At 45.2% G+C, this 13676-nt stretch overlaps 1 protein-coding gene across 1 annotated transcript; it reads right to left on the reverse strand.

Annotated features, from left to right (window-relative positions):
* Nucleotides 1-1868: 1868 nt before the first annotated feature.
* LOC137455260 (microfibril-associated glycoprotein 3-like) lies at nt 1869-11681 on the reverse strand. The gene is given in 5 exon segments (XM_068165906.1): nt 1869-2502; nt 2504-2630; nt 3652-3710; nt 7559-7635; nt 11616-11681. Coding segments are annotated over 5 exon segments (963 nt in total).
* Nucleotides 11682-13676: the final 1995 nt, after the last annotated feature.

Raw genomic sequence — 13676 nt, forward strand, 5'->3', positions numbered from 1 at the left:
TGAACAGCCCCAACTCCTTCAGTCTGTCCTCACAGGAGAGGTGCTCCAGCCCTCTGCTCATCCCCCTGGCCCTTCTCTGGACACTTTCCAGCACCTCCAGATCCCTCTTGTAATAGGGGCTCCAGAACTGGAGGCAGTACTCCAGGTGGGGTCTCACCAGAGCTGAGCAGAGGGGGAGGATCACCTCCCTTGCCCTGCTGGCCACACTTCTCCTGATGCAGCCCAGGATCTGATTGGCTTTGTGGGCTGCAAGTGCACACTGAGCTTCTCCTCCCCCAGCACCCCCAAGTCTCTCTCCTCAGGGCTGCTTTCCAGCCAGTCCCTGCCCAGCCTGGATTTGTGCCTGGGATTGCCTCCACCCAGATGCAGGACCCTGCACTTGCTCTTATCTCTCCTCCTGGATCTCAGAGCACTTTCAGTGACAAGCAAATACCATGTTTTATAGATGTGGTTTGGGGATGCAAATTGTGCTTAGGAAGAAGGAAGGGTAAAGGAGCAAGGCTTAGGATTGGACCTTAATCAGGAGGAATAATTCTAAAAAGAAAATAGAATCCTCAGGTGTCCTCTCAGAAGATTTTTCTCAACACTTTCTAGGGGTCAGTGAACTAAGAACTTGCACAAGAAATGGCCCATCAGCTAGCTCCAAAGGGTGAGAATTTGCACAGCTACACTTGGATCTGAGTTAACATCCCCAGTTGCATGTTGGATTGCCAACAGCTTTGGAATTTCTGTTCTTGCCCTTACACACACATGTAAGACTGGTTTCCAAAAGGACAGATGTGCTGCTTCCAGCAAATGCAAAATGCAACAGCACGGGGCCTGCAGAGATGGAGAAGAGGGTGCAGATTACTGTGCCCAGCCATCCCAGCATTCACCTTCCATTCAGAGTGGAGCTGAATTTTCCCCTCAGCCAGAACCCCCACTGAATTCAAGACCAAACTGTGCTGGCATATGATCTCCCCTGATTAAAGTTATAGGATAGAAAAGTTTTAGCACTTGGCAGCAGCATTTTTAAATGGTCTTTGGGTTCCAAGTGGAGAGGAACCTCAGGAGATGGTGTTCCCTCTGCCAGCTCTCTCCTCTGAAACCTGAGGAAAGGGCTGAGCCACCACAGATTTTTAAAACTCAGTAGGGGAGTAGGTGGAATGAATGAGTGCTCCTCCTCCTTGGCCTGAAGTGACAATGAAACAGAACCCTTCCTAAAGCACACTGAAAGCCCTGATCTCGCTGACAGGACCTTACTGCAGCACTTGCATTGGTGGTGGCTGGCTCCATGTTGTTCTTCTCTGTGGCCTGCTCCAGTTCCCCACAAAACTGCAGAAAGTTTCCCATTTCCTGCAATGAGAGTGGAGCAAAACTTTAAAGCTGGATTTGTTCAGTTAACAGGCAGAGGCTTGGGCACATTTGTTTGTGTGTGTCCAAACTCTCTGTAACAAAATGAGGATTGATAAAATCTTTCTCCTTTCCCAGACACATCCAGCATTTCCCCACTCTCAGCTGCACCCCGAAGCTGATAAGATTTTCTTTGGTCAAAATAGGAATAGCCTTTGCAACCCCTGAGAAAAATCAGAAGATGATGGTGAAGACAGGAGTTGTGTCAGAGCCCTGTATTGGCCAGCAGGCCTTCTGCCCTGGCATGGCCATACCTGGAGTATCGTGTCCGGTTCTGGGCTCCCTAGTTCAACAGGGACATGGAACTACTGAAGAGAGTCCAGCAGAGGGTCATGAAGATGCTGAGGAGACTGGAGCACCTCCCTTCTGAGGAGAGGCTGAGAGACCTGGAGATGCTTAGTCTGGAGAAGAGCAGCCTGATCAGTGACAGAACAAGAGGCAATGGGCACAAACTAGGACACTAGGAAACTAGGAAACTAGGTTTCACTTAAGCATAAGGAAAAACTTTGCTGTGAGGGTGCTGAATGCCTGGAGCAGGCGGCCCTGCAAGTGAAGTCAATGCTCTGCACTTCTGACTGCGGGTGAATGGACACCTGGACAGCTATCTCCTGGCCCTGCTCGTTCATGGAGCCATCGTCTGAATCCCCAGCCGGCGAGTCGCCGCGCTTCATCTCCGGGTTGCTGGGGTACAGCGCAGCCTGGGCGCCGCAGGCCTGGCTCTGCTTTCCCTCCTCACCAGCTTCGTCGGGATCCTCCACCCGCACCGCCTCGAAGATGTCCATGAAGGCCCGGCAGCTGAGGGTCAGGGGTGGCAGGGGAATGCTTCTGGCGAACTCCTCAATGGAGCGAGCAAACTCCATGGTCTTGAACTGCGTGACTTTGGCCAGCTCCAGCATTTTGGCAGAGGTGATGATCGGGATGCGCTTGGCTATCTCAAAAGCCTTCTGAAGCTTCTCGGCCCCTTCCGTCCTGAAGAACTCATTGATAGCCTTCTCCGTCTTGCGCAGGTGGCTGCTCATCGTGCACAGCCGGGTGATGTTTAAAATGAGGGTGATGGCAAAGGCAACGAGGCACACAATCATGTAGTAGATACTCATGTCTCCTGAAGATGACCCTCAGGGTGACTGTGTAGTACACGGTGTCGTTACGGTTAACGCCCGCGCAGGTGTAACGCCCCCGGTCAGCAAAGCTGACCCTCGTGATGTTGAGGGAGCTATCAGCAATCCTCCAGTGGCCACCTGGAGATTTAAAAGAAAGAAACTAAGCTAAGGAAACAAAGTCTCCTCTGGAGACTTTCAAAACCTGCCTGGATGTGCTCCTGCACAACCTGATCTAGGTGTACCTGCCTGAGCAGGGGAGTTGTACTCAGTGATCCCTAGAGGTCTCTTCCAGCCCCAGCCACAGAACTGTGCTTCTTCAATGATGATTTTTGTGTGTTTTGTGGGGATATCACTCTGCAGCTGATGAGAACGATAGTGGCTGTCCTTCACCAGCCTTCCAACTCAAACAGGGGAAGTTGTCTACTCTGAGCAACAGTGCTTGACACATTTGGCATAGCTCCCTAAGAAGATCCTCAAAGAGCTGAAAGGAGAGAAGCATGTCCCAAGCTAGCTCTGTCTTTTCCCCCTTCTCCAGCCAGCAAACCTCAAGCTGAGGGGGTAAGGCACCATCAGGAAGAGACTTAGGGAAGCATGGCTTCCCCACTGGGTATTTACCTCTTGTGCAGGTTCCTTTCTGTTTGTAGCTACATTCCTGAGGCATGAGGTGAGCTGAGCAAGTGTGTGCTTCAGCAGATGAGACATGTGTGAAGTGTCTTGGTGGTATGATTTCTATTATTCCACATGAAGAGCCCTGCCTTTCGTTTTTGATCATGCAGCTTGTTTTTGGCTTCATGCAGTTAGTCATGGTTGGTTGTGCACTTTTGTGCTTGGTGTTTTAACTCCATAGCACTGCAGTACAAAGGAAACTCAAAAAACAACAATGAAAATGTTTCTAATCTGTTCTTAATTAAATAGACCTCAATAACTGATTTATGAGAAGAGGGGAAAGCAAAACAGAGTGGTTGCTATACTGAAAATATGACTTAATTAAGGGTTGAACTCTCCTTTATTTACAATAAATACCTGTGAAGTTTTACCCAACAGCAGACAATAAGTGAGGGGAAAATTCACCTGGAAGAAACAGTTTATGCCTCTTACTGAAATATATTAAAAACTATCTTTGTGCATTAAAACAGATCACCTGAGCTTGCTTGTTTACTTCTGTTGGTGATTATATATGCAGCATAATTGTATTTTTTCTCTATAATCCACTGGTACCTGTTTGCAGTGGTCAGGGGCACTCATAATCAAGTCAGTGTAGTGTTTTCTTCCACTCCCTGCCCCATCCCAAATTAAGCTGGCCTGGAGATAGACTTGGTTTGTTTTAATTTATTTAAGTTTAAACATAGGAGGTCTTCACATGTGATGCAAAGCAAAGAAGACATATTTACATATGGTGCAGAAAAAGAAATCAAAATGTGACATCCATCTGTGCTGCAAAAATTGAAATACTTATTGCCTAAAACCTGGTTTTGTAAAAACTGAAAGACTGAGCTTCATCCAGGAGCTGCTGAAGAGTAGATGTTTGTCCCTTGGCTTCAGTAGAACCTGAATTTAATCCAATACTGTACCCCCAAGCCGTGTAGCTAGCTAAATGTATGATAACCCAAGTACTTAAAATGAACTCTCTTGCCTTACATTATCATAACATGACAATTAATTGCAAACCAAACATGCCTTCTTCCTATGTGGAAAGAAACTGAAAGTAAAAGGGGGTGCAGAAATGCTTGCTTGTCCGTAACTGTCTCCTGATCACCTTTTACACTCAGCCTTGTTAATCAGGTCCACACTTGTTTCATCACTAGAGCTGCTGGTGATTGAAAGCTCAACCCCAGTGATAACTTATCAAGCTGGGGGTTGTGCACAGATGCACTGGAAGTAGTGCAGGTAGGTATCTGGTAAGCAGAAACTACAGTTCCCATGGACGATACATAGGAGGAATAAACAAAAGAACACAGGGGAGAAATGGTTCCTCAGAAAAGTCAGGTCACCAGGTCCAAGGCTGTGCAGGCAATTTATGCAGCTCACTTCAACAATGCTACTCCTGTTATTGTGAAACACTTGTTGGATGCATCAACACGATGCAGGGAAAGATGTTGCTGCTACTTCAGTGTTTTCTTCTAACTCCTAGACGAAATGCCCAGGGCCAGAATTTCGATAGCATCGACCTGGTTACACTATAGCATAAAAGATGAGACTTTCTGAGGATTCTGAAAATCTGATTCCAGCTGGACACAATTATCTTTGGTATCACCTCTAGAGTAATTTTGAAGCTGCTTTTGGAACCATCAGATCTCTCAGCCTGTTGTGAAGACCTACAAAAGTAAGTGGCTCGTTGAGGAGAAATACTGTCGAGACTTCGTACCCTCACGTAGAATCCTCACAGGTCATAGAATCGTTTTGGCTGGAAAAGACCTTCAAGATCATTGAGTCCAACCACTCTCTAATTCTATCAAGGCTCCCAGTAAGCCATGGCCCTCAGCACCACATCTCTGCCTCTTTGAAACACCTCCAGGGATGGGGCTTTGACTGCCTCCCTGGGCAGCCTGTTCCAGGGGCTGAGAACCCTTTCGGTGAAGAATTTTCCTCTTATAGCCTATCTAAATGTCCTTTTGTTGCTAAGATATTTATTGAAGCATTTCTTGTTGCCTGTAACAGCTGGAGCCAGATTAATTTATATTTGGGCTTTGGCTCTTCTAATTTTCTCTCTGCACAGCCTCACAACAACTTTGTAAGTCTGAATGTCCTGCCCCTTCTTCCAAAGACCATAAACTCCTTTTTGCCCTTAATTGCAACCAAGTCACTCTATTCAGCCGGAGTTTTTATGTAAACAATTTTGCAGCAGATTTTGCAGGCATCTGCAGGGAAGTGCAGGAGACTTCTGTCCCTTCCCTCTGCTTCAGTTGCACTCTTCACTGCTGAATTTACACAAAGGCTGATGCAAAAGTCTCCACACAGATTTTCAGAAAGACTGTGAAAACATTTTCATGGGAAAAAAGTTTATGAGAAATCATCTGCTCTGCTTTCCTTTCTCGATTAAATTTTGCTTTATCAAAAATCCCTAACAAACCCCTCTCGAAGAAACCATGGTTTGCTTGCTTCCTGCAACCAGAAGTCCTTCACATTTTGCTTCAGCTGAAAAATAAACACAAAATAGCTGGGAAAAGGGACAGTAGTGACATTTCTGAATTGAGTTCAAAGTTTTAGAGAGAGATATATATATAATTTTATAATATACATATTTATATATATCTAAACTTTTATAATATACCTATTTTTATATATTTTTATATATATATATATACATATGTATTTAGAAGAGAAGGCTTCAAGGAGACCTTATTGTGGCCTTCTGATATTTGAAGGGGGCTACAATAAGGCTGGAGAGGGACTCTTTAGGGTGTCAGGGAGTGATAGGACTGGGGGGAATGGATCCAAGCTGGAGAACATTTAGATTGGATGTCAGAAAGAAGTTCTTCCACATGAGGGTGGTAAGACACTGGCACAGGTTGCCCAGGGAGGTGGTGGAAGCCTCATCCCTGGAAGTTTTTATGGCCAGGCTGGATGTGGCTGTGAGCAACCTGCTGTAGTGTGAGGTGTCCATGCCCATGGCAGGAGGGAACTAGATGATCCTTGGGGTATTTACATACGATATGTCTTATATCTTTCTATATCCATACTATGCTTCAATATTCTCTCTATATTTGTCTGCTTCTGTGTATTTGACTGGATTCAAACCACATATGTTTGTGTGAATGTGTCTCTGTGCTTTTAAATGTACGCATCCAACCAATCTATCTTCCAGTTTGAAAACAGGATGCTATCTTAAGAAGCACCTACATTCTAGATATACAAATATTTAAGTGGCTTTCATTGGGGTAAACAAGATATGGAAAAAAATCCCAGTGTACCCAAGATTAATACAAGACTTCTTGAAGTTCACAGACAACCATCTTCTCAAAGCAGAAGATTGCCCAGGTAATCACAGAATGTTAGGGGTTGGAGGAGATCCTGAAAGATCATCCAGTCCAACTGGATGCTCCTTGTCCTATCATTGGACATCACTGAGCAGGGCCTGGCTCCATCCTCCTGACACTGCCCTGCACATCTTTATGAACATGAATGAGGTCACTCCTCAGGCTCCTCTGCTCCAAGCTAATAAGCCCCAGCTCCCTCAGCCTGTTCTTACAGGGAGATGGTTCACTGCCTTTAGCATCTTTGTGGCTCTGTGCTGGACTGTCTCAAGCATCCTGAGGTCTTTCTTGAACTGAGAGGCTGAGAACTGGACACAATACTCCAGATGTGGCTTCACCAGGGCAGAGTAGAGGGGAGGAGAACCTCTCTTGATCTACTAACCACAACTCTTCTAATCCATGCCAGGATGCCATTGGCCTTCTTGGCCACAAAGGTACATTGCTGGCTCATGGTCATCCTTCTATCCAGCAGGACCCTAGGTCCTTCTCCTCTGTGCTATTCTCCAATTCTGGGCTCTTTCATGACCACATGAAATATTTCCTGCTCCAGACACTTTGGGACTCTGAAGCTGGGTTCTCCCTTTCTTCCCAAGGAGAGATATGCTGTCCTTGTAGACTTTCAGGAATTATACCAGTTTGGGCAAGATACAAAGTAGTGGTGGAGGAGGAACTCCTGCCAACAAATACCTGCTTTTGACTCAGTAGCTAAGACTGGAGATGAACATCTTCCTCTGCACCTTTCTTCAGAGAACATCCCTGAGCCTCCAAGGTGTCATCCAGCAAGGTATCTCTCCAGCTACTCTTCATTTTGGACAGATCTATTCAGCACTCACTAAATCAGTGAGAAAGGAGAAGTATTCCTGTTACCTGGTGCTTTGGGTACTTGCACAGTAGGATAGCAGGAGCCCGGCATTCCAAGCTTTTTCCCTAAACCGGTTAATCAAGAGGCAGCTATCCACGTTCACTGCCCTACTGTCAGAACCACTGAGTACTAAATTATTCTGTACAAAATAGAATTGTTTCCATGGAGAAAGTAGCCCACTGACACCCATGCTTTGGTGGCTAAAGCATTCTGTGAAGGCATTCTTTTACCTGTTAATCAAAGACATTGTCAGTGGCACAAGAACTCCGAGCAATCTCACCTTGTGCATCTTGTAACTCAGTCTGGTCTGCAAAAGCAGGTGAAGCATAACAGCAGCTGAGTATAATGGACATGTGCCACCCTCCCCAGAAGGAAACAGAAGGAGAGGGAAACTGTCTTCCTTCATGACTGCTGCACCTGAGTGATGAACTTCCCTCTGAGCAGCAAGTGATGTTGACACACTTGGTGTCTTTAGAGAAAGGATCATTCTCATGGATTCTTGGAATCAGAAAGCCAAGAGGGACCTATGTTCTAGCAGGAACCTTAGGTATATTTTCCTTCTTAAGAGCATTTTTTAAAAGGGAGTCTTCTGCTTTTCTCTGTAATCCAGAAGTTATATTATGGTGTCATGCAGAGCACCGAGCTTCTGTGGCCTCACAACTCCGGTTTTGATTGTGTGTTTCCTTTCCCTGGTTTAATCTTCTGGTTTTGTTTTATAACTTGGACCCATTCAGCTTCACCCTGTCATATTTCAGAGAGAGAGAAGAGTACAATAAAATTTGAGAACAAAAGTGGTGAGTGCATTGGAAATAAAATTAGCAATTTTATTTTATTGCTTAAGGCCTTTACCAAGGAACAATTTGTGCAACATTGCTGAAGGCAAGGAAATCTTAATACAAAAAGAGTCAACAGTTTGATACAACCCAGACCTCCTGTGTTATGCAATTAAAGGTTAGACAGGGTGGTAAGAGCTTTAATTCACCTTTGGGAGGTATTCATTAGATTTTGGATTAACTCAAAATATGCTTCCTGTGTGTTTCTTGCCAGGTGAAGGCTCTTCAGTGTTTCCTCTGGTGCAGAGGAAGAGAAAATATTTTCCCAAAGTGAGGTGAACTCCACAAACCCTGGTATACTATCAGGAGGCTTTCTCCAAACTCCCTAATTCTGTCATTTTCTTCTAGCAGCCAGGAAAGGCAGTGGAAGGAATTCCTACACATGCTAGTTTGCTGTGAGTTCTGGCATGGTTAACGAGTTCTATAGCACTGTGCGTGTGCATGATTCCTTACAGGCAAAAGATAATATCCCCCAAGAGCTTGCAAACCAAGTGGCCCAGCGGTGCAAACACTTCTTTAGCTTTCTTAGGATGTACTACCTGTCAGTGGGCTACTAAAGGGGCTGGTAAGTGCTCTTCTGGGTAGGAAGTGTTTGCAGGATTAGGCTGTAGTTAAACCATGAAGTGATGGTGGGTGATGTGGGAAGGGAGAGTGAGAGTTCCAGCAGTAAGGTCATGCTGCTGCTTTGGTCATAATGAAGGTGTCAAGGGGTTGAGGCATTTTTAACATTTTATGTTATTTGTGAGGGCATTTTTAGTGCCTTTTTGTGATCCTGTTACCCAAGAAGGAAAAGCTCATCTTTATAGTCCAACAGAAGAAGTGAGCTGCTGAGGAGGAGAACTCTCTTAGAGTGGGGGGAGAGGCACAGACCATTCCATGACAAGAGGACTCCAGAGGTAAAAAAGAATGCACAAGAAGAGATGCTGACCATGTGCTCAGAGAGTCTCCATCGTCTGCTGCAGCTAGCTTATGTCCACTACCTCCCTGAGAGCTTTTTTTTTTTGTTTCCAACTGAGGGGGGCATTTTCAGAAGTTTCCCACTGCGTTTCCAGCTCTTGGCAAGACCCAGACACATCTGTGACATTTAGCCGATAGCCTCCTTAGTGAAGGGAAGGTTGCCAATGGATCCTTGTGCAACTGTTTATGCTACAAACCAAAGTGCACAACTGCCAGTTTCACTTTTACAGCACAGAGAGCATTTTTCCTCCTTAATTGAAAGTGTGGAACACAACAGAGCTTTTAAACACTGAGAAAACAACCAGCTGAAACAAGTAGTAAGAGAGACGTCAAGGATGACAGGCAGTGGGCCCTCTGCCCAGTGAGACATGCAGTCAGGACATGTCCTATTTTTAAAAGCAACCTACAGACTTGAGGGAAAACATAGGATCTGGGGGACAGAGGAGATGTTTCAGGATTGCAAAGCACTTCAGAGAAATACATCCATAGGGAAAGAATGCTGCCTTTGGAGTAAAGGCACAGAGGAGCTGTAGGAGTGGGGAGAGGCCCCACGGAAAGCCAGTGGGAGCAGAGGACTGAGTCACTTGCTTGGTCCCAGTGCAAATCTTTTCTGGGAGGCATTTTCAGGAGTTGGCTTTTGAACAGTGGGGCTGCCTGCGGTGGGCACAGCAGAAATGGGACAAGCAGCAGACTGGAGCATCAGCTCCTCCATTCCACCCAGGGCTGTATGAATGGCCCAAGTGGCTGGAGAAAAGCCTTGCCTTAGAGGGGGTTGTCGTAGGAGCCTGCAAACTCCCTACAGTTTTGCTTTTCTGGCAGTGCCAAGAGGTAAAATGAAAGAAACAGAATGACTGAGATTAGCAGGGAAATTCAAACAGGACTTCAGCTCTCAGCCACTTTCTGCAGCATGAATATTTTGGGTTTCCAGCATTTTTGGGGAACCAAATGGATGCCACAACGGTTAAATGTATGGAGAGACACCAATGCAGTGAGAGTGGCACTCATTCAGAAGCAGGCATCACCAGCCCTCACTTTTCTGAATATCCCTCAGCTCAATCCCTGTGTGATTTGTGAGACTTCTCTCTTTCCTGAGCTGCTCTGTGATACATGGCTAAATCAATGTCCATACTTTTACTTTTTAAATAATTCTGACAGGTGACAGAGAGCCCTGGAAGCAGATATGTGTGGGCAGATGCATAGATAATGGAACACAGACACCTTAAATGTTATTTGCCCTTTTTGGCATTCAGCTGGCTCCAGACAATATTGCTGTTTTCTCTGACAAGTTTCACATGTACCTGAATTTTTATACTTTGTTAGGAATATGCTTTGAACCGTTGTGGTGGTTGCAATTACCCCCCCAGCTAGCTTGAGAGAATTACTCTCCAAAGTAAAAAATTGCCAGGCTAGCTCAGAAGGTTTTGGAAGCAAATGAATCTACATTTACAAGCAAACTAAAATCTAGCAATATGGAATGCAATGAATGTGTACAAAATGTGCAATATGTATGTAGCTACGATTTGTAAGTAACACAGAAACTCCTCAGACTCCCCCTGATGGATCCAGGGGACCCATTCACCTCCTTCCCGTAAAAAGAGAGAGAGAGAAGCTGCAAGAAGCAACAGAAGAAGAAGAAGAGAGAACTGTTTGTGCCTCTGCTCTATATCCCCATTAGCAATCCAATGAATTATATAGACCTTATCATTATTTTCCTTTTACACCCAATAGTAATTTATTTTCAGTCTTTGCAGCCAGGGACTAGGCTAAAGTTCCCTCTTTTATCTGTAACAACCATACAAAAAGAACTGGTGATGCAACCAGCCAGATCTTCCTGACTGAGGGATTTTCCCATGTCACAACCATAAAGCTAACCAGAAGATGGTTTAGTTCTGAGCTTGTTTTCCTTCCTGTACAGAGAGTTTTTCGTGGAAGAATCCCTTACATATTTACTCAGTGCATCTGACGCTTGAAACAAGGCTTTTAGCGGTGCAAGGTACTCCAGGCTGTCAGTCACAGCAAAAGGAGTCATTGTCCTCAGAGATGATTAGCAAGCCTCTCCCCTGGCACAGGCCTGCTTTCAAAGTTGCTTCTGTGCTCCATACTTCACATGCGTCACGCATACTTCAGCTGCAGCGCACACAGAGCAGCATTAGATGCACCACCAAGCAGCAGTCAGGCTCCCTCCTGCCTCAGCCAGAGGCAAAGTCAGGGTGGGCTGCTTCACGATTCTGAGTGGTGGCTCTCAGCACTTGCTGACCCTCAACAAGTGCTTAATGTGCTTGAATCGATGATGACCCAGACTAGCATTTTATCAGTTGTAAGCAGGTAGTCTGCAGGTGCAGTAGGTTTGACTGAGGAGGCAAATAGTGCTTCCAACTCAGCAGATGGCTGAGGTGCCCCCGCTGACAGTCCTGAGAGCAGCACGGCCTGGTGACACAGCCAGCAGCCAAGGGGAAGATTCACAGGCAATGATTGTCCTCACCTTTTTCCTTCTTACCTTTATGAATTCTTCATTCTCTCTTAAGAATAAATGGGACATGGCAAATGCAGCCTCCGAGTACATTTTGGCTTCTCTTAACAGGATTGCTAGGCAGCTACAGAACTTTGCACTAGGTTTTGCATTGAATTCTCGACAGAAATGTGGAGAGATTGCACCTCAAAAGTGTACTTAAAGAGCAGATGCTGTCTGCGTGTCCTTTAGCTACCATTGCCCAGCAAGTCCACAGATCCCTTTCACTTGTGACACTGAAAACATGGAGCAAGCACACAAATGAATTACCGTTCACAGGCCTATAATTAGCTACTTTGCAAAGTAATTAGGGGGAAGGGGCTTGTTTGACATCTGTTTAAAAAGTGTCTCTCTCTCCTCTGAAATCTGGATATAAAAACCCCAGATGTGGGCATGACTGCCTTACATACATTACTGAGATTATTTCCCTCGAATTAACCCAAGACAAGCATGATTCAGAGAGCAATAGAATGTTGTGCAAAAATGTGCACAGCATTTTTTTTCACATCATGTTCTTTTTCCTTCCCATTGTAAAGCATGAATCATGTAAAAACCATGAATTACAGCATTTTGTTGGTCTGGGGCTTTTATTTTTTCTCACTATGACCCCAAAAAACTACCTAAGGCAGAGTAATTATGCCAAACAGTATGGTGAATTCTTCCGTGACAGTTAGGTGTTGATCCTACACTTATCACTGTGCAACCACGTGGTCATTTGCTTCAATGTCCCTAGAACACCTGTGATGGCCAAAGTACGATTTTAGAACCCAAACACACGCCCACACATCACATTCCCACTGAATTTGTATAGATCTATATTAAATGTTTCATCATTAGCCTTAGCTAAGTGGGAATTGTCTTAAAAATGTGAAAGCAAGCTGCATGTGAAATAGCTTAGAGCAAGACCCTGATTCACAAACTCTTCAGCAGAGCTCTTTCACCTACTCAGAAGCTCTCTGAAAGGTTGTACTGTGAGAGGACAACAGAAAGGTAGCATTAAACCAAACCAAACCCCCAAACTCAAAGATTTCAGGAAAGAAAAAACAACAAAAAAACCCCAAAACATCCCAAGCTGAAAGATTTCAGCATGTGGGAAGCCTTCTAATACTGTAGCTGAGCAGTAATGTAAGTTAGTATTTCTACATAAGTCTTACGTTAGATGCCACATTTCTTTAGGGTGTTGACCAAGGTTTTGTGATTTCCAATCAACCATTTAGCAACAGTTCTTTTAATAGCTTTTTGCAAAACCAGCATGTGATAGCAGTACAAAAGTACAGTTGAAAACAAAGGGACCTGGACCTGAGTGGGTTTTTCACTTGCTTTGGGCCACCTGAAAGTATGTTCAATTAAGTCAGAGGCAGAGACCCCATGCAACATTCTGAGCTTGGGGTTCATTGTCACATCCATGAGGAAAAGATGTAAAATTCACAGAATCACAGCACGGTGAGGTTTGGAAAGGACATCTTCAGATCATTGAGTCCAAGCCCCTGCCAAGGCAGCTTCACCTAGAGAAACCCACACAAGAGCACATCCAGGAGGGTTTTGAATATTTCCAGAGAAATACTGCTCCATGTACTTCTTGAACCAGGGAGCTCAGAACTGGACACAATACTCCAGATGTGGCCTTACCAAGGCAGAGAAGAGTGGGAGGAGAACCTCCTTTGACCTGCTGGCTACACTCTTCTTGATGCACCCCACTAAAGATCAATGGAGGAGGCACAGCATAAACCAACAGGAGAGGATGAAGGGGAGCTGTTAGCTACCTTGGCATCCAGGCTTCCCATGCAGGCATTGCAGAGAGTTAAGCTTTCAGCGTGAGTGCTCTGAGTCACTGCCTGGATGAGCTCAAGGGGTGATTATACAGCACATATTATCTGCACAGGAGTGCAAAGGAGATCTAAAATTCAGGAGCTGAACATGAATACTCCCCAGAAGGCATGGAGTTCACCTTTCTTTGTGTTTGCCACTGTCCCTACTGCCCCTGTGAGCTCCTCCAAGCCATATCATAGGTGGCCAAGCAATTTTCTAATCTACATCAGTGACCAGACT

This window comes from Melanerpes formicivorus, unplaced genomic scaffold, assembly GCF_026170545.1.
Source record: "Melanerpes formicivorus ecotype bairdi unplaced genomic scaffold, bMelFor1.0.p_v2 SCAF_94, whole genome shotgun sequence".
Classification (NCBI taxonomy): domain Eukaryota; kingdom Metazoa; phylum Chordata; class Aves; order Piciformes; family Picidae; genus Melanerpes; species Melanerpes formicivorus.